The following is a 19336-nucleotide window of genomic DNA, read 5'->3' on the forward strand; positions in this document are numbered from 1 at the left end:
TCATTTCCCACATTACTTCAATTACACGAAACATGGATTATTATCGGAAAATAGCAACATATTTACACCATTTATCCACTTTTAGAACCATATTTAGTTACAGGTACAAATTAAACATCAAATACAGTTGCTGTCTTAAAGCCAATTGAATGCTTAAATATTTTACTCACTTAAATTTTAAACCAGTTGTACTTTAGTTTAACATTTTTCTGGTTATACCATAATGCTTACTGACAGCAGGTCAAATTTAGCTGGTACCTAGCTAAGTAGGGATGAGACCAGCTAATTTATAGCATAAATACATATTTTTTGGCTAAATAAATAAAGTAGATGTATATGTAAATGTTACTGCGTGTTAAAACTGCATTATGAACACTGTAATTCAAAACTGGTTGTAGTTTAGCTGAACACTTGCTAGCCAAAGTGTTGCCTTAGCAGGTTACCGACTTGCTAATCTGCTAACTAACCGCAAATCAGCCTTTTAGCATATTAGCTAGCTAGCTACGCTGGTTTAGCTCAACACATAAACAGTGGAGAAAAACCTATTTATAATAAAAGACATTGTAACATATTTCTAGCAGTTATTCATATCCAGTAACATATGCACCTAACATGTCATGTAGAAACAAGGTGAGGAATAGGCCAAGAAAACACCAAATGTTCTCGGTTTTATGTTTTTCCCTCCAACTCGATGCTATGCTAACACCTCACCTTTACAGTGACTACTTTAACCTAACCGCCTGTTTACTGATTATTTTCATGATTACCAGATGAATTATTAGGTCTGTAAAACTGTGCTGTAACTACCAGTAAGTCTCAAATAACCAACTATTATTCTAAAACTAAGACTTATCTTAAAATTGATCCATTAACAGTTTGACAGGTTTGCTATAAAATGAAAGTTCTCTGATATTATGGGGCCCTGGGCTGTCCCAGCTGATAACTCAGTCCAGTCCTGCGGCCCCCACAGGACCTCAGTCACCACTCACTCTGCTGAGCAGAAGTCGATATGTTCATAACAAGGTGGGAAGAAAATAAAATGTGGAGCAGGTCTCATTTATCACTGCATGTCCTGCAGTGTGACAAACTTCAGTTACTGAGGCTCCTGTGTATGGAAGTGTAAACAGGTTTGTAGTCCGGAGTTTAGCTTTAAAGGTCTAATTCTGTTTAATATGGAGACACTAAAAAAAGAGGAAACCTGATGGGATGTGACAGCAGGGTAGTTATTTTGCAACAGCATGAGTGCAGCATCCACATTAAAAAAAAAAGAACCCAGACAAACAAAAAGAAAGTATTGATCCAGGAGAGATTGATTGATATCTATCAGTTGTGTTGATTATTATTAAGACATTTCTGTGGATGAGCCACAGTGCAGTTCTGAATTAAAAGCTAGATGGCGCCATTGTGGAGTGAGAAGATAAAAAAGAAAAACAATCTCAGGATGTGGTGGTGTTTATTAAGCGTAAACACATTTGTTTGAATAAAACATTTGGATACAGTTTAAACATTCATAGTAATGGAAATAAAAACGGTTACAGAAAACAGTCACTTTCATTCAGTGAGGACTTTTCTGTCAAGGAGGATCAGACCATTACACAGCAACAGTGTATAAAAGACAGAAGTAAAAAAGATACACAAATAGATAATAATCTATATTATTTATGGTTTATCTCACATTTTTATTGACTGTAGCATATATTTCTGTTTGACTGGTTGAGTTGTTCTAAGCTGTTTTTAGCCTATAGTGGTTGACTTATTTACATTCAGTAACATTCATTTCCTCAGGAGGACATCATCATCAACGAGGATCAGGATGGAATGCAACTCTCCCTTTTAGAGCGTTAGCTGCTGATCAGTGGGTATCTGTTATTGTGCAAGCACAGTGTCCAGACTGTGTGGCCGTGTTGTCTGCAAGCAGACATGAAGCCAGCAGGCCGCCTGAGGTGCAGCTCAACTGTACCGACTGCTGCGACTGTGACTCCTGCGTCTGGAAGAGCTGCGACTGGAGGAGCGGTACGACCTGCACACACACACACACACACACACACGTTGATGAAATATTGTAGCTTTTCAGGCACTGTATGAGATCATCATGTGCAAGATGTAGACAGCAGATATCTATTTTAGAGGCATTAGGTGGAGAAAAATGTATGTCAGTGAATATATTTGAATAGCTAATAGACAATAAGTGAATGAAGCGAGAGCCTTTTAAATGTGTCACTATAATCTAACACCGAAGCAGAGCAGGGTGACCTGCTGCGTTGTTGGTGTCCGTCAGTCTTACCAGGACCGACGGTCTGAGCTCCTGTAGCTGTCGCTCCTCCTGCGCCCTCGCCTCCTGCTCGCGCTCCGACTGCGACTGGAATAACTGTCAGAGGAGTCTGACCTGCAGTGACACACAGCCAGATGATCACAGAGATATTATTTAGGGAATGTCTTCTGAACGGTGTGATTATTACACCATACTGTTGATTTGTTTCTTGGTGACACAGCCCAGAATGACTTATTATATTCCTGGTGGTACACAACAATAAATCCTAATGACACACTTTATTAGATTAATGCTACCTGGACTGAGACCAGCAGCATTAAATGAACAAATGGATTCATCAATGCAAGGTGATTAAATCATTTAACCTTTACTTTAATTTCAGTCTTCAGGTGGATAATGTGTCACTGTCAACTAAACTGCTGCAGCTATTCCGTCTTTGCAGAATATTCTGTTTGTATTGATTTATATTATTTTCCTAGTTCGCCAATTATCCTTTTAATAGATTAATTTGTCAGTCCAACTGTCCAGGACATGGTACCTAGTTAACAGTCATAAAACATGTGAAGGCAACATCTAGTGATTTGTGACTGACAGACCTGGACCTCCTGCGGCGTTTATAGGAGCGACTCCTGGAATGACTTCTACTGTACGTCCGACTGATAGCAAGAAAAAAAACACACACAGGTTGGTTTTAAGATCATACATTCATGAAAATAAAACATCATGCATGGTCTTAGGAAGGTTGTGCACATTGTTAAAACAGCATGAATGTACTTCAGAATGAATAGTGTGAGTACAGGAGCAGCTTTTTACAGGTCGGTGTTTCATGGTGTACCTGTGACTCCTGTAGCTTCGGTACGTGCTGCTGCGGGACCGACTTCGCCCTCTCCCACGTCTCCTCTGACTCCTGCTACGACTCCTGCAGGAATGATGTTGTTATAAATTACATTTTACCCCAGCTAGAACAAAAGGGTGTGTGTTTCGGACATTTGGCTCCCACACTAAAGCTTCACATCCATCACCTTTATTACTTCACAACAATCTTGATGTACGTCCAAAAAGCCTGTCCAGCATTAGAAAAGATTTACTGACAGAGACCTGCTGCTCTTTTTATTTAATCAGTTACCTGGAGGAGTAGCTGGAGCTGTGGGATCTGCTTCTGGACCTGCTGTAGGAGCGGGACCACCCCCTAGAATGTGACCGGTGAGTGGAAATGGAGCGCGACTTCCTGGAGACAGACCTGGACTTCTTCGGGGACCGTGTCTTCCCCACAGAGGGGGATCTTTCCTCACTCGAGCTCTCCTGGTTTCTTGGCCTCTGGTTAAGCCGGGCGGTCTTACGGACCTCATCAAATAGAGATCCTGGTCTGACCCGACTTTTGCTTTTTATCTCCATCCTCACCCCCTGCGTGTTGACGGTCTGGCTCTCTTGACTTTGGACATTCTTCACAGTGACTGGTGGCACATTCACATTCTGCAGAGCTGTCATTCCTTTCAGGGGCTTCCACTTTAAATGAACAACAGTGGCAGCAGATTTGTTGGCGTTTGCTTTATCTTGCAGCTCACCAGCTGTTGTCATGGAATTAACAGCAGACTCTTCCTTGTTATGAGGTAAATCATTATCTGCGTTATTTGAGGACTTTGAGGTAGAAGCGTTGATGTGGGAGTCACATGTGTCTGTTGGTTCCATGATTTCAGCGTCATGCTCTGGGGTACAAATGTCCATATCATCTAATGACTCCTGTTCTTTCGTATTCGACATGTGAGAACTTGGTGCATCATTTCTGGTGGATGAGTCTTGATTAGTATCAGTGTGTTTTGAGGTTTTGTTGATACATTCTTTTGCCATCTGCTGCCCCCTCTCTTCTTCTTTAGTGGCATTCTCATTCAGATGGATTACATTTTTGTCTGGCGTCTCAACACCAGGATTTTCTTTACCTACTCTGCTCAGACTGCGTCTGTCCGTTTTGGAGTCATTCTCTTCCTCCTCCTCTCCAAACTCTAAAGGTGGCTGCCAGTGAAAAGTCTCTTTCTGCTTCTGATGTTTTCTCTTAGATTTCTTGGATTTGTCCTTACTGTGGTGTGATTTATTCTCACCCCTCCTCTTGTGTTTATGCTTGCGTTTGGTTTTCTTCTTACTCCTGTGCTTCTCTGGCTCTGCAGCTTTCTCTGGACTTTCTTCCACTAAAGCATTCACCGCCTCCGATGTCTTTCTGGAAGTCTCACAATCTGATTCTGAACTTGCCTCCCCTTCCTCCTTCTCAGATATGGCTAAAATCCTGGCTGTTGCGTTTTCAGAATCACTGTCTGAATTCCATCCAGTGAGAGCAGACTGCTTCTTGTCGAGGACCTTGCCGGCCTGAGCTGCTTGTTTCTGCCTTTTTAATGGGTTAGCGCTGTTACTTTGGCTCACTTTATCACTGTCACTATCCCATTCAGACTTGCTATTAAAGCTCTCGACTGGTTTTGTCTGCTTTGTCTCAGGATTCTGTGAGAGGCCTTTCTTTTTTATTTTCTCCACAGAGCCACTTGTGTCAGGACTACGCTCACTACCCACCCTATTCTCTGCATCCTGGCTGACTGTAAGGGAAATGTACTTGTCTAAATTTTTTATCTTCCTCAGAGAGCTATAATACTCCTTCCACTCGCTGTCTAATGAATTCTTCTTGTCGCTGCTTGTTTTTCGGGAGTGTTCGGAGTCTGACTGGCTAAAAGAAGGCGACCTGCTCTTGTAATGATGAGCGGATCTGGACCGGGACCTACTGTAACTTCTACTCCTTGAGCGGCTGTAGGACTTGCTTCTGGATGACCTGCTGCGTGAGTGGCGTGCAGGTTTATGTGCTTTGTTGCTTGTGGGGTCACCTGGCAGAGACTTTGGGATAACTGAAATCTGAGCTTTATCTGTGACACCATCAACTGCTTGTTCTGTGGCAAGAGTGTTACTGGGAGCTACTTTAGATTTAATCTCCTGAACGTGGATGTAGGAGGGCTTCCAGGGTTTCTGACCTGGTTTCCAGCGCGAGGGAGGAGGACTGTCACTCAGCGGGATCACAGGAGCACTTTCAGGAGCTGGGGCAGTTGGCAGTCTGGTGATGGTTGTGACCTTACTCTCTGAGGGCTTGTCCGTCACATGGATCATGCCATCTGCTTTAAGCTTGCTTGTTTTTCTCTTTCTTGGAGATCTGGAATAACTCCTTTTTCTAGAGGATGATAAAGATCTGTACCTGGATCTTGCTCTTGACCTTGCTCTTGACCTTGATCTTGACCTTGATCGTGAATAGGACTTAGATCTAGATCGAGACAATGATAGGCTTCTGGACTCAGAAGGGCTTCTGGATCTTGAGTAAGACCTTGACCTCCCTCGAGATCTGGACTGACTGGATGTGTAAGACCTTGAGTAGGATCGCGAGTCTCTTAAAGACCGCGAGGACCGCTGTCTCTTCCTGGCTGATGAATAACGGCGACTTGGAGGAGAACGAGTTGGAGAGTGGGACCGCTTGGACTCCCTTCCTGAAGACCATTCACCATCTGACTGGTGATCTTCTTGAGGTCTGTTCTTGGAGCTCTTCTTTTTGCTATGTTTGCGCCTCTTGGCCTTCTTCTTGCGTTTGGCTTTCTTCTTCTCTTTTTTCTGTTGGCGACGCTGGCTGGATCTCTCAGAGCTGTGGTCAGAGGAACGTTCCGCAGACCGGGACCATGCAGAGTCACTCCTGTCGTCCCATCTGCTTGAGGAATGGTCATTCAATCTGTTAAGTCAAAAGATGCATGATGGAAACGGAGGAAAATTCCTGTATTTTAATTTAGACAACAAAATATCAAACCATACTTGTCTCCTTTGCTCCACCTTTCTATGCTCGGGGGTTGATAAACTTTGGTTCTCTTCATTTCTTCCTTCCAGTGGGGTGGAGTTTCACTGCTTCCACGCTCCTCCACAGATGCTGAGCGTGATTTGGACCTTGTGGGAGTGTGATATCTCTGCAAAAGTGAAAAAGTAAATGGGTGATGTGCCACCAGAAGCTTTAGCCAAAGTTTTATTTTCATTGCAGTTAAAAAAAAAAAAAAAAATCCTACCATCGTCCCTCTGCCTTTGATTTTTCGCCCAGACTTTGACACTGCTGGTTTCTGGTCAGCTGAAAGAGTTATTTCTTCCTTCTCAACTCTGAAAACCAAAGATCAAACTTCAAAAAAGATCATCTTTTACTGTATTTACTTACTGGTGTCTATCATCAAAAAGCTGACATTTCTGTCTTATATTCCTGGGACGGCATGTCCCGCCGCAGCAGGAAGCGGTTCTCCGGCACAGGTGGTATTTCCTCTAGCCGAACAACAGGCTTCTCCCTCTTCCCACCCTGCTCTTCCACTTCATCCTCTCCTTCCAGCGTCTCTCTTGTCTTGGGACTGTGAGAGCAGAACAGACCATGCAAAATGTATTTTTTTATACAAAAAAAATAAACCTTTTAGCTTTCAGGTCCTCATGTCAGAACAAGAGGAGAAGTTTACCTTTGTTGGGAGGGAAGATCATCACAGCTCTTCTGATTCTTTGATTCTTTGATCCTTTTCTTTTTAGACCGTTTACTTTTTGTGCGCCTCTTGTGCTTGTGATGTTTGTGCTTTTCATCTGTTTCACTTTCAGCATCCATTGAAGTGGAGAACTGGGAGGATGAGTCATGGGAGCTGAGGGACGAGTCAGCAGAATGGGAGGATCTTTTCCGCTTGCCTTCAAGCACTGGAGGAAGAAAAACAGTGTATGTTATTAAGTGAACATATGCATTTTTATAAGAATAAAAACTGTTGTATTAAGTAAAAATAAGTCAAGAGGGAGTGCTCAAATGCCTGGAGTGGTATGACTCTGCTACAATAAAGGCTTTGTTTGATTCTTCCTGGTATGTTGGAGGCCAGCTGAACTCCACAGAGATCACCTCATTAAACAGAAGATCAGGTTACATGACCTACACTGATGCAAGGCAGGGGCAAGTGCTGGCATTCAAATGCCAGCCTCTTGCAGAATGGACAAAGGTACAGTTACAGGCAACAAATCATTCCTCACTGGAAACAAAAAACACAAGATGTCACCTTTACACTCTTTAAATTTCCATACAGTAGGTCAGAATTCAAAGGTTCTGTCAGGAGATAATCAAGTTTCTCCTCTAAACTGATCTTACAGAACAACAGCAAAATGTCTCGACAAGTTTTGTCAAATACGACTGTAAACTCTTTGCTGAAAATAGGCCTCACTCCTGTACTCACTCCTGTTTTGCGCTTGCATTTGCTAAAATCTAAAATACTCTGCTGTTTTAGAAAAGTCCTTAGGCCTTTTTTTAAGATGGACTTTGTTGTGACCCAATTTTCAAGAGTTAGGAGTGAATAAGGGGGCCTCCTTTTGGCCTTTTTTTTCTCTGTTTGTTGACAATGAACTAGATGAATGAACTAGAATATTTGGAAAAAAAAACAGATCCATTAGTGAACTCACCATCATTTGCAGACTTGGTGATCAGCTGTCCACAGTCCACCACTCTCACATCAGCGTAGGGTCTGCTGGCTGAATCAGTCTTCAGCCCTTCAATCTTCTTTATCACTTCAAAGCCGGAGATGACAAGACCAAAAACAACATGGACTCTGCACAGAGGCAGAAGACATTTCAAACTGCAGCAACAGCTACTGGATATTTAACCTAAACTTAATGCTTGATGCCAACTTAATGCATGGAAACTTTGTCTCCCCCCGCTGGTAGTGAGAATAGTTACACAAACACTGCTACCAGCCAAGTTTTTTGAGAGCACTTTTCTAATGCATTATGGTTCACCAGCACAAGCACATTAATTGTTTTCAACACATATACACAAGTATGATTTGCAGACCAGGTTAAGCAAACAAATGTTAGAGAATATACAGACAGAACTGAAGTCACTATAAAGTGTCAGCAGGTGTAAAATTTGGTCAAACATACCCATCAAGATGAGGTGCCGTCTTAGTTGTACTGTTTACATTTCATTCCATCAGTAAGCCAGGAAGGAGGCCAACCAGTAGTTGTAGTGGTGTCATGAAAAATGGAAAGAAATGGGAAAGAGAATGAGAACACAAACAGCCAGGACGAACTGTGGGTGCTACTGCACCACAGGAGAAATTCTCAAAAAAAGAATCTGTAAGCCCCACCCTTAAATTTGGAAAGCACTTAAAATTTTACACTTAAAATATTATTAATTATGTGATTGTAATCAATCAAATCAATTCACACAAATATTACACTTCCTTTATTCATGGAGGATGTTTTGAACTTGTTTCAGTTACCAAGGCAAATAACATGAGTCACCTCAAAGCCATTTGTGACATGTGTAAGCAAATCAAAACTGAACTGTGCAGAATGTTTGCAAATACAAACTACTCAATGATAATACAGTCAGGAGAGAGAAACACAGCCTTTGAGACACATTACCTTGGAAGAGCAGGATGCTAGAGTTTCTGCAAATTTTACACAAAAACGGCAAGAGAAAAAATGTAACACATTTGTAGGTAAAAAAGAACGAATCCAATGTTTCTCTGTACTTTGAAATCTAACTGCACACAGAGAGGGGACTGTTGATGGTCACACTCACTGACAACTACTCTACAGATTCAAAACAGAAAAAAGGGACAGAAAGCAAAAACTAAAACTGTATTCAGAGTGACAGTTAAATAGCTTTTAAACTGCAATTAAGTTACTCACATGAAGAACTGTGAACCGTTTGTGTGCTTCCCACGATTGGCCATCGACAGCAGGAAGGCTCTGTCGTGTTTGAGAGTGAAGTTCTCATCTGTCAGGAGCAGAGAAAGAGGGAAAGACGAGTCAGAGAGGAGAGAGAGAGATGGCTCGCCTTTTGGAGTCTGTGGAATTATTCAGGGGGAAACACTGATATTAATCCATCAAACCTTTCACTGTCCACCAACCTGCCCTTCCATTAAGCCAGCAGTTTGTAATGTTAATTCACACGTTTCAGGACCTTTATACTGAATACCACGTTGGTTTCTGTTCATTACATGTGAAATATGTTTATCAATGTAGCATTTCTGGTCTCTGTGCCATTGTTGGGCAGTCAAATGAACCATATAGGGAGTAAATATAAGGTCTGAGTCCTAAAACAGTAGGCGATAAATCACAGCAGTCTCACTCACCCACTATCTGGGTGAGAGTATAGTGGAGACTTCCTTTTGTTTTTTTAAACTGACTTCTTAAATTTGTACTCCTCTTGGACAAGAATTAAGGATGGTAATACTTAACCTATTGCAATACGATTTATTTTTGTGAAGTTCTGGAAAACTGGAAAAGTTAATGTGATTTAGAGTTGAATATTTTTAAAAGAATAACATATGTACTATATATTTTACAATAAGGTGGAGCTTCAGTCTAAAAACATACTATCTTAACTCTCAACTGCCTATGTTTCCATGGTAAACAACATTTACTTCTCATGGCGGTATCTTTATCTCACTGCGTCTACATCCATGCTGAAGTGTTGCTAATGAGCAAACACAACAGTCTGTTTCTCGCTTCACGTCATGGAGGTCATGTTTATGGTACTGTAGCTATAAATACTACAGATTTCACATAAAAAGTAATCTGAGCAGCCAAAGGCCATGGAGGGGGGCCGAATGAATGGAAACCCTTCAATGCAAATGTGCGTCTGCACTGCTGTCACTGACTGAGGAAGGTGGTAGGGACGATGTTGACATGGTGTTACTGAGCTGTGTACATATCTTACCTTCTCATTTTGCAATAGACCACTCTATAAATAAAAGAATATGTTGAAAATTTTAGGCAGGAAGATTGTAGCTTTCATTAAAGAGAATGCCTACTCTCCATGCTGACTTGATAAAGCCCACTAGTGTTACTAAAATAGGAGACAGCACTATATACAATGGAAAAGCAAAGGAGTTTAAACACAGGAAAACAGTAGACACATGCAATAATAAACTCATGCAAAGTATTTTAGTAACACACAGCTGTGACATATCAATATATAAAGGTTATTAGATGATTGTATATATCCAATACCTTCAAAGTAGCCACCATATATAGACTCTCCTCCTCTTCCATTTCCTGCAGAGATTAATAATACTAATGTCAATAAGCTTCTGTGTATTAAATTTAATTATATCTATGTGTCCACAAATCATGCATAATTATGGGACATGTTTGAATTAGCTGCCACACTAAACAACAAACAGCAGGTTTTCTGGATTCCTGCCATAAACACCAACAACAAAGCCATAGGGCATGGTGTTCACACTTTGATCACATGTTAGCAGCTTTTATCAACTTTCTGGCTTTTTAACTGTGGGTTATCATTAGTGTTGTTAGCTGTGAAGCCACGCAAAGCATCATCATTACTGAAAAACATTTTCTACCTAGACAGCATTAAATTCTTTTTATATATAACAAATTAGATACACAATCTTTTTCACAGCAGCAGTGTTTTGCTTTGTTGATTCTCACACTCAGAAAAACCAATATGTGAACACAGACCAATTAATTATAAACTTCAAAACAATCTAGATGGATAAATAGCACTGTGGGACACACATTTAATGTTAGGGTGAGCTTTCAAAGTAACTGATGCGATGTTACCTTCGGTGAAGTCGCCTCCCTGAATCATAAAGTTTTTTACGACTCTATGAAACGTGGAGCCTTTGTAGCACAGCTTTTTCCCTGTGATTTTCCCAGTTCCCTTCTCACCTGCAATGCAAACATATGCATGTTAACCATGGAGCTCTCATCTCACATAAAACGAGAGACTTAATTCCACACAGGCTGCTTTTGTGTGTATTAGATGTCCTGAGGGTGGGGTGGTGGGTTTCAGTAACTACATGCCTCTGGCCAGACATCCTGTTGTTAATACTGTGAAGAATTTATTAATAAGTCTTCACCTTAACTGATACTGCGTGAGTACAGAATATTAGAACAAACCTATTGCCCTCTGGATCACCTTTTTCTCTAGGGTGACTACAGACATGAAGGCAGAAATTTAATAATATGTGTTGATGTGTTTAAGGTTGCTTTCATCAAGGAGACGGTTGCCGGTTGGAATGGGCAGCTTAGGTTGCTAATCTTGCAGTATTTTGCTTCACTGGCTTCAGCATTGTTTCAGGGTTTGGTTTCTTATAGTGCGAGCTGATCCTGTCCTAAAAGGACACATTAGTGTGTGTGTGTGTGTGTGTGTGTGTGTGTGTGTTACTGTGCCATGTTGTGTTATCAGTGCATATGCACAGTCAGGGATACATTAAGCAGCCATCTCCCCTGTCTGCCCTAGCTATAGCATCACATTCTCATCAGCCAGGTGGGCTGAAAAATGAGAGGGAGGATCAATCTGCTGAGTGTTTGCAGATTTATGGGTATCTCTGGGCAGGACCACCGCCACTGCAGTACACTCCGTTCTGCGTCGTGGGATGAAATATCTCAGGAGGCGAGACCAGGACCCGTCTATCTATCTGGTGACTCCATCTGTCACTGAACCATTCACACTACAGCCACACCTTCTCCCCCCTCAAGATATTACAAGACCACAGCGGGAGCTGGAATGTGGCAGTGTCTCATTTTCACTCCTCGCTGTTCAATCACAATTAATAATTCATTAATTGATTGATTTGTGCCACGTGATGTGGTAAACAGAACATTTTTCAAAAAGGCTAAATGTTACAGAAGCATGACATTTGGGTGTAAATTAAACTTTACTCACCAGTACACAGACAGAGAAAGTTTTTGCTTGTCTTGGGACAAACATCTGAGAAAAGCTGAAAGACTATCCGCCCAACTACAAAACACAGAAACAAAAGAGAATCCAGTCAGGTTTGCATGTTTATATGGAGCCTCTGTGTTATTAAATCAATCCATGCAGAATAGTATTTAACAGGCAAGGGATACAATTAATAATTGCAATTAAGTCCGAGAGTTGCTGCACTGCACACTTGTAACTGGCTTCCTGCACGTGATTACAAGGATCCTGTGGTGAAGCTCAGACGTTATAGAAACTTTTCCATAGCTGGCACCATATCCGAAACCACTGTTATAAGTGTGTTAAGTTCTTCACTGCCCAAATATTAGCTGTACACAGTCCCCTATCAAAAAATTCAATTCATTCTAAGAACTTGCATTATTTTCTCAGCTCAGATGGGTCAAACCAGTCTGCCGAGCTGATTATGTGTGTACCATTATGTGTTACACTTTCATTTTCAACAGAATGAAAATCAATACAACAGTATTGTTGCTAGTGTTCAGCTGCTGCTGATTATTTACACCCCCCACAACTTGTGAATTTATTAGGATTTCCCTTACCTGGCTCCCGGTTGAGCTCCACATCAAAGTAACACTGAGGGCGGTCTTTCACCCCCATTGTGATCAAAGTCCAGGTGACCTAAAATGTGAAGAGAGCACAAAAAAGCTAGGCAAAAAAAAACTGTCTTCTCTTTTATCTTAGTTTAAACCTAATGGAAAAAAGCATATTGAGAATCGTGCAGGAAAACAATGTGGAGAGACTAGACGACAGCAAGGGAGGAAGAAACGGAAAGGGGAGGAGAGAGTGAAGGGAGGGGGAGGGAGTGAGAGGGAGAGAGAGAGAGAGAGAGAGAGAGAGAGAGAGAGAAGTCTTTGGGGAAATGGCTATGCAAATCCAAGCAGAGCACACACAACAACCACTCTGCTGTACATTCCAAACTCTGTCTTGTCCACCAGACATTAATGTGAATCAGCTTTCAAACATACAGCTGGCTCTGAGCCTGATCAATGATAAATGTATCTTAAATGAGAGTTGGTGATCTTTCTGATCAATAACATGTAGGAAACATGTAGCCAGGATGAAATTCTGAATTTGATCTATGTAAAAATCTGTCTTCTCTAAAACATTTTTAAACCTGGTGGGTGTGGGATTGTTGGTGTCTGTCACGTTTCGAGTGTTCTTTAAAGATGTATATGGCAGGTTCTGAATCTCATTCTGGGTTTTTACTGTTCACAGTCAGCTCTATGTTGTACACAAACCAACAACCAACAGTCTGCAAGTTTGAGATGTAAGCCCACACAGCTGCTTACAAACATTATGAAAGACTCAGATGTGAACAGCTTTTTAGATAGGTACAAGTATTTTTTTCCAGAAAGTGTTCGAAAGACATAAAGTATACACAGCTGCACAGGGGAATATTAGCAAAATAAATATTTTGATTAAACATGTAAACAATGTTACACCAGAGCAGAAAACGGAACAGAACAACTGTCAGCTGCAGCTCTTATAGCACATATTTTGTGTGGTAAGTGGAAGAGTGTTAGGCATACACAACAAGTGGTATGAGGATGCACTTCATTTCACTCCAGGGTTTAAAAGCAGCTTTCATTTGGTAAAACAATTATCAAACAATACGAACATAAGATGAAAGCACACATGCTCTAAAACAGTATCAGCAGGAAGCTATTTCAAACAGCTGCTATGTACGTCGGCTATCACACTGCCTTTTTTGGTAAATGAACTTCTGCAAATATCTGTTTCTGAGTCTGCTGCTGAAACATGTGCACCCCATTTACTTTGTGTACAGTCAACATCCACACTGGAATTTCCACTATTAGATGTTGTCACACACCTAATGTTATTCTGCTTTCTAAAGAAAGTAAAGTAAAGTAACACATAGCACCAGAAGCAATATTGTAGTCTATATTTCACAGTTCAGGTACTGAGTAAGAGGGGGAAAATAAAGTCCAATAAAGTCTATGCAGCAAGCTCTGGGCCCCATCACCTCAGCATATGTTACCACTGAACAACCCCAAAATAGAGCTGCATTGTTGTAATAGCATAAGTCTAACCTTGACTTGTCAGACTGTAAATTTTCCCAGCTAAATATAGAATTATTCAATTCAACTTTGGAGGAAGTCCAAACTATACATACTTTTGGAGTAGTTAACTGTTTAGCATGAGCTAAATATGTTTCTTAATCAGTATTTACTAAAATTCAACATATACACACATAAAGAACCCCAACTACTGTCGATCCAAACTGCTCATACATACAGAATTGATAGTTATAAGTCCAGTAATGCCTCCATACATGACTTGTATAGCGTTAGCTGTCAGCGTGATACACATTTGTGTCGTTGCTCGGTTTTATACTAACATCACATTAATAAGACACCACGGTTTGCTTACCTGACTAAAGCTTCATTAACACATTAGCGCATTCAAAATGGTTGAGCTAACAGCTAGGAGCTAGCTAAAAATCACGTTAGCTTCCCATCAGCTCCAACGACAATATTTTTTCTGCGACGTTAAAAGTCATACACACTTCCTTCATGTAATCAAACGTTGCAAATTATGCGACTTACCTATGTACAGTAGCTAGCTTAGTAATTAGCTAGTCACTGACGGTCAACAGTTAGCATGTGCTAACTTCCTTTTCAGTGGAGATGAATAAGCTGGTGTCTCCACAGTTTTGTCCCTCACGGGTTCCCGTAGGAGATTTGTTGTGGTTTTGTTGCAAACAGAATTCAAGTTAGCTCGGTGGCCAATTTACGCTCTTAACATCTAATGTCTGTGTTATAACACGTTATTTAGCATCTCTCTGTTAATCGGTGATTGCACTAGTAACATATATTTGGAGCTGAGACTGGCTTCCTGTCTGTGGCGTATTTCGTTGACATGATGCTATAGTTAGCTAACCTACTGTAGCTTAGTAAGGTGCAGCATGAAAGCCATGATAATGAGGTAAGGTGTAACAATACGTTATTACAACCTTTTCAAATAAAATAAGAAGTTTACAGATTTTAATGGGGCGCTTTATTAAGGAGAAACTCACAGACTGCAGTTCTCAAACATACGCAGATAATATTCAGCCTGTTATACCTAGCTGAAGCTAATGCATGCTAAAACAACAATAAAACATGTTCAGTGAAGACAACAAAAAATTGGTAAATTACTGTAATTGTTCTGAAAGGTGTTGGTTTAAATTGATCATATAACATGATTTATGTACATTTTTATTAAAAATTAGTTTACCCTACCTCACTTATTGCAATACTCTGTCATTCTTTCTACCAATCTCCAAAATATTATACAAATAATTGTATATTTGCATTTATTTGTTTAACACACTTAAAAAAAAATTAACCACAATTAGCTTAACAATCTGACTTAAAAATAAAATACTATGATACTGTAACTTGTTTTCCGCCCCCTGCAGGCAGCGTGTTCTTCATGGACCCCGTGGATCATGTCTCTGATCCTGTTTGCCTTTGTGGTCCGGGTCAGGGATGGACTCCCCCTGTCTGCCTCCACAGACTTTGAACACAACCGAGAGCTCCAGGAGAGGAAGCAGCAGCTCAGGACTATCAGCAAGGCACTGGCCCACTTCCCGGACAGGGGAACCATTAAGGGCCAGCAGCTTAATATATAGTAAGGCCTCATTGCACTCTCTGTAAATGCAAAAACACACAATACACACTGTAGTGTGTATCTGATGTTGTGAAGCAGAAGACAGACACCGTGTTGACCATTTGAGCACAGGGGGCATCCATGTCACACTGCGTCAGGCTGTTTGTTTACTAAACACCTTCTCTCCTCTCACCTGTTCAGCTTCGTCTCTTCAGAGGGTGTATCCTACATGACCGTGTGCCACTGCAGCCTCCCCGCTGCTAAAGCCTTCTGCTTCCTGGAAGATCTGCGCTGGGAGTTCACAGCATGCTTCAATAGCACTGTTGTTGCCTTGGCAGCTAGGCCATATCCATTTTTGGAATTCGGTGAGGGAAGAAAAATGGTGTCATGTTTGGCTTTTACTTTGTATTAGCATGCAGTGGACAGAATGAGAAGCTTTATCATGTAACATTACAATTAATTACATTCATTTGTTCAAACCTAACTGTTGATAGACAGCACAATTCAGAAGCTGAAACATCAGTACAACCAGAGCGGCGGTCCGGCCTTAGAAGTGACTTTGGCAGAAGTTCAGGAGGAACTGAGGATTCATCCTCCACAAGTAATTACCCTGGATGAACTGGCACTCACTAATGGCATTGCAAATGGACACATGGAGCAAGGTCCTGGATCTGGTAAGACTAATAACCTTTAGAGTTTATTTAGAGTGTTTTTAGGTTGACATGTTCAATTTGTTTTTTGTTTTTTTGTTTCACAGGTCAAAATCTGAGACTTGAACCTGTGAGCGCTCCAGGCATCCTCTCTCTCGTCCTCAATATTATGTGTGCGTCTTTGAATGTGATCCGCGGGGTGCACCTCATAGAGAACACCTTCCAGGTAAGAAGGTAAACTCTGAAAGAAACAGGTGCAGAATTACACCTGAATAACAAAAGTGTTTTTTTCCTTTGGACAGGATGACTATGAAGGCATTTGGAACGTGGGGGCATTTCTCCTGGCCTTCGTCTGTTGTGTTTTTCAGGTAAACAGCAGCGTACATGTCAACACAAATGTTCATTGTTCAAACTGAAATGCGCTCACATCAAACTCCTCCTGCCTCCCCACAGTGTCACCTCTACCTGTTCCACTCATCTCTGAAGAAACTGAAGTCCTTCACTCTGCTGAGCATCATCATCCTATGCAACCTCTACCTGCTTGGCATGAGGAACGTGTGGCAGCTCCTTTTCCATATTTCTGTCGCCTCCCTTTCCACCATCCTCACCCTCACTCGCAAACTCCAGGACAGAGCCAATGACTGTGGAGTTTGAGGAGCTGTGCTGCGTCACAACAGCTTTCAGTGCAAGTGAGAATGAAATAAGTGACTTAATCTATGTCAAGACTTTTTAAACAAAGAACATGATTTTTGTGTCAGTCTAAATAATTGAATTACGAGTTCATATCTCTTGTATACTTGCACTTTGTGAACATTGTTTTCAAAACTGTAAAGAATATACAGTGAAATGCAGTGATTTCTTAACCAGAACACACAATAAGTGTGTTTTTCCGAAACATTTGACAGCAGATGGAGTGTTTTCAGTCGCAGTTGCTGACCAAAGTTTTTCACATTATGTCAAAGTGTGAACTGTTGAAGCTACTTAATGATTTTGTAAAATGCTTCCTCTCAGCTCAGTATTCCACCTGCTGCCACACATTTATCATCCTCCACAGAATCAGTCCATATCATTCAGCATCAGTTTATGTACACGGATAATCTGATGATACATAGGAGAGTGACGTCGTTAGTGTAGGTTGCTGCTTCTTCAGCTAGTTCTTAGGCCACCCTTACAGGTGTCAACATAAAGCTAGGTGTTGCTTCATGCCTTACAGTTAGTTAAGGTTAGTTTGTTTAACCGATTCACCGCAGCGTGCTCAGCGGCTCATAGCAAAGGGTCACATCTAAGGGCTCCAACATTTAATGACTTCATTAGGGAGGGATCTTGGTCTTACGGGCTTGTGATGTGTTAAAGCATATTATGGCTGCTTTCTCACACCTTTATTTTGTATGATCCAAACAGAGTTAGAATTTTAAGTTGCATCTTTTTCTACTGATTTCTACATTGTGCAAATGTAAACTGAGGTAAAGAGTATGAAAGCACTGATTTTTGCTTGTATTGTAATTTGATGGAAGAGACTGCACTATTAGCTTTAGAGTTTATGGTAATGGTTTTTGAGGATATCGGGTTTATTGAAGTGATATTTATGTTGTTTACCTTTTTAAAATTCTGTCTTTGTGTGGTTCTACCTGTAATGTAAAACTCATTAGTGCTGCTAAACTGCCCTCATAGTTTTTTTTTCCACTAAGTTGCGCTTGGTGTCAGTTTAAGCAGTTTAAGTTTTATATTGTTAGAGAAACAAGCATTATCTTGGCTACGGTTTAATTACAAAAGGTGATTGATGTGTTTCCAGCTGAGGTAAAGCAAACAGAAAGTTGTCCACGGCATCATCATGACTGTCAATTGACCAATGAGCTCCTTCCTTATCTTTAGGAAGAGGAAATAATAGTCTGACGAGACAAATCATGTGAATACATCCACATTCCTCAAGTGGCATTGGCTTCAAACTTTCTGCATCAGTCAGAGCTGAATGGCTCTCGACTGTTCAGCTCTGATCTGTTTCTATCCCAGGCTATGAACTTATCAATCACTCGCTGCATATAAAATCCATCCTTTATCCTCATATTTGTTCCTTTATTTGACAAAGGAAATGTCACAGTGCATCCAACAATCCAAACGTCCTTTACTGTAAAATATCATTAGGAAAAGCCATCATCAGTTCAGTAGTGCTGCTATAATTATAATAATAATGTTTGAGCTCCCCGTTAGGCCTCCGATACAGTGCTGAGAGTTAGTTAGCGTAATTTGACTGGTGAGTAGATTAAACTGGTGATGCTGTCATATTTTTGATACAATGGAAGTTTCAATGTCTTTGGGTTAGTTACACTGCTGACCAGCTGAATTGTAAAAAATACAGCATTTTAAAATTGGTTTTTAAAAGTTGGAGTCAAGTCATGTGGAGCATATTTTAAACATAAATTGAAGGATGTTTACTGTGAGGGTTTTTAACGTACAGTAGAAATGCACTAAAACATGTGGCAGCCATTTTTTTTTAAATAAATCGTGCAGGTACACAAGTGTCTCCTGTGTGTATCTAATCTCACATACAGTTGATTCTGTGGATCTGTTTATAATGGTGGGACAACTGTAAACATTCATACATTGTAATTGCCAAAAACACCAGTGTCTGCAGGGCTTTATTTTTCCTGCTGTGGTAAAACTGACATTTCATTAATAAACTTTGTTTTTTTCCATTTGTTGAACTTTTCACTCTTTGCACAAAATTAAATTAAACCTGGATTTCCTCTCAGGGATCAATAAAGTAATCCATTTACCTATCTATGCATTCTCTCAGCCGTCACTAGATGGAGCCCTTACACAATGCTGCTGTGTGTGTGTGGGTCTCAGCTGCTGCAGTGGAGTTCAGTGTATTCACATCAGGCCACCTGCCAGACAGTTCTTATAAATGAAAGTGTTTTGTAGCTGTTACAGCACTGCAACACTTAGCTAATCTAATTGTGATTATTTGGAGGAGGGCTCAAAGGTGGGAACACAATGCACTGAATTTAAATGAACAGTTTATGACTTGTCAAACTT

General features: G+C 40.7%; 2 protein-coding genes across 6 annotated transcripts; one reads left to right on the forward strand and one right to left on the reverse strand.

Annotated features, from left to right (window-relative positions):
- Positions 1-1436: 1436 nt before the first annotated feature.
- On the reverse strand, positions 1437-14745 carry nktr (natural killer cell triggering receptor). Of its 5 annotated transcripts, none has more exons than XM_028432449.1 (17): positions 14606-14745; positions 12578-12656; positions 11982-12056; positions 10874-10981; positions 10301-10345; positions 8975-9062; positions 8219-8248; positions 7742-7887; positions 6772-6997; positions 6511-6669; positions 6343-6430; positions 6098-6246; positions 3399-5993; positions 3108-3191; positions 2869-2928; positions 2285-2386; positions 1437-2020 (listed from the first exon to the last, which is right to left on the reverse strand). In XM_028432449.1, the coding sequence occupies exons 2-17, from the start codon at positions 12633-12635 to the stop codon at positions 1951-1953; spliced, it is 4083 nt and encodes a 1360-aa protein (XP_028288250.1). In that variant the 5' UTR covers positions 12636-12656; positions 14606-14745; the 3' UTR covers positions 1437-1950. The 5 variants fall into 5 exon arrangements, with proteins under 5 accessions (XP_028288250.1, XP_028288248.1, XP_028288249.1 ...); XM_028432447.1 differs by having other exon boundaries at positions 3399-6017; positions 14606-14744; XM_028432448.1 differs by lacking the exon at positions 14606-14745 and adding an exon at positions 14430-14560 and having other exon boundaries at positions 3399-6017.
- A 105-nt stretch (positions 14746-14850) lies between these two features.
- sec22c (SEC22 homolog C, vesicle trafficking protein) lies at positions 14851-18925 on the forward strand. The gene is made up of 7 exons (XM_028432452.1): positions 14851-14984; positions 15460-15671; positions 15852-16015; positions 16145-16324; positions 16408-16526; positions 16603-16668; positions 16754-18925. Exons 2-7 carry the CDS (start codon positions 15490-15492, stop codon positions 16952-16954), a joined length of 912 nt encoding a protein of 303 aa, XP_028288253.1. The 5' UTR covers positions 14851-14984; positions 15460-15489; the 3' UTR covers positions 16955-18925.
- Positions 18926-19336: the final 411 nt, after the last annotated feature.

This window comes from Parambassis ranga, chromosome 20 (assembly GCF_900634625.1).
Source record: "Parambassis ranga chromosome 20, fParRan2.1, whole genome shotgun sequence".
Classification (NCBI taxonomy): Eukaryota; Metazoa; Chordata; class Actinopteri; family Ambassidae; genus Parambassis; species Parambassis ranga.

What these genes read in the sequence shown, in the direction of transcription:
- sec22c (XM_028432452.1), top strand. Translation starts at nt 15,490, where the DNA reads ATGTCTCTGATCCTGTTTGCCTTTGTGGTCCGGGTCAGGGATGGACTC. An exon ending in ATATCCATTTTTGGAATTCG is followed by an intron (nt 16,016 to 16,144) that starts GTGAGGGAAGAA and finishes AACTGTTGATAG; the next exon opens with ACAGCACAATTCAGAAGCTG. An exon ending in TCGTCTGTTGTGTTTTTCAG is followed by an intron (nt 16,669 to 16,753) that starts GTAAACAGCAGC and finishes GCCTCCCCACAG; the next exon opens with TGTCACCTCTACCTGTTCCA.
- nktr (XM_028432447.1), bottom strand. Translation starts at nt 12,635, where the DNA reads ATGGGGGTGAAAGACCGCCCTCAGTGTTACTTTGATGTGGAGCTCAAC. An exon ending in ATATGGTGGCTACTTTGAAG is followed by an intron (nt 9,063 to 10,300) that starts GTATTGGATATA and finishes TGCTCCTGACAG; the next exon opens with ATGAGAACTTCACTCTCAAA. An exon ending in TCAAAGGCAGAGGGACGATG is followed by an intron (nt 6,247 to 6,342) that starts GTAGGATTTTTT and finishes TCACTTTTGCAG; the next exon opens with AGATATCACACTCCCACAAG.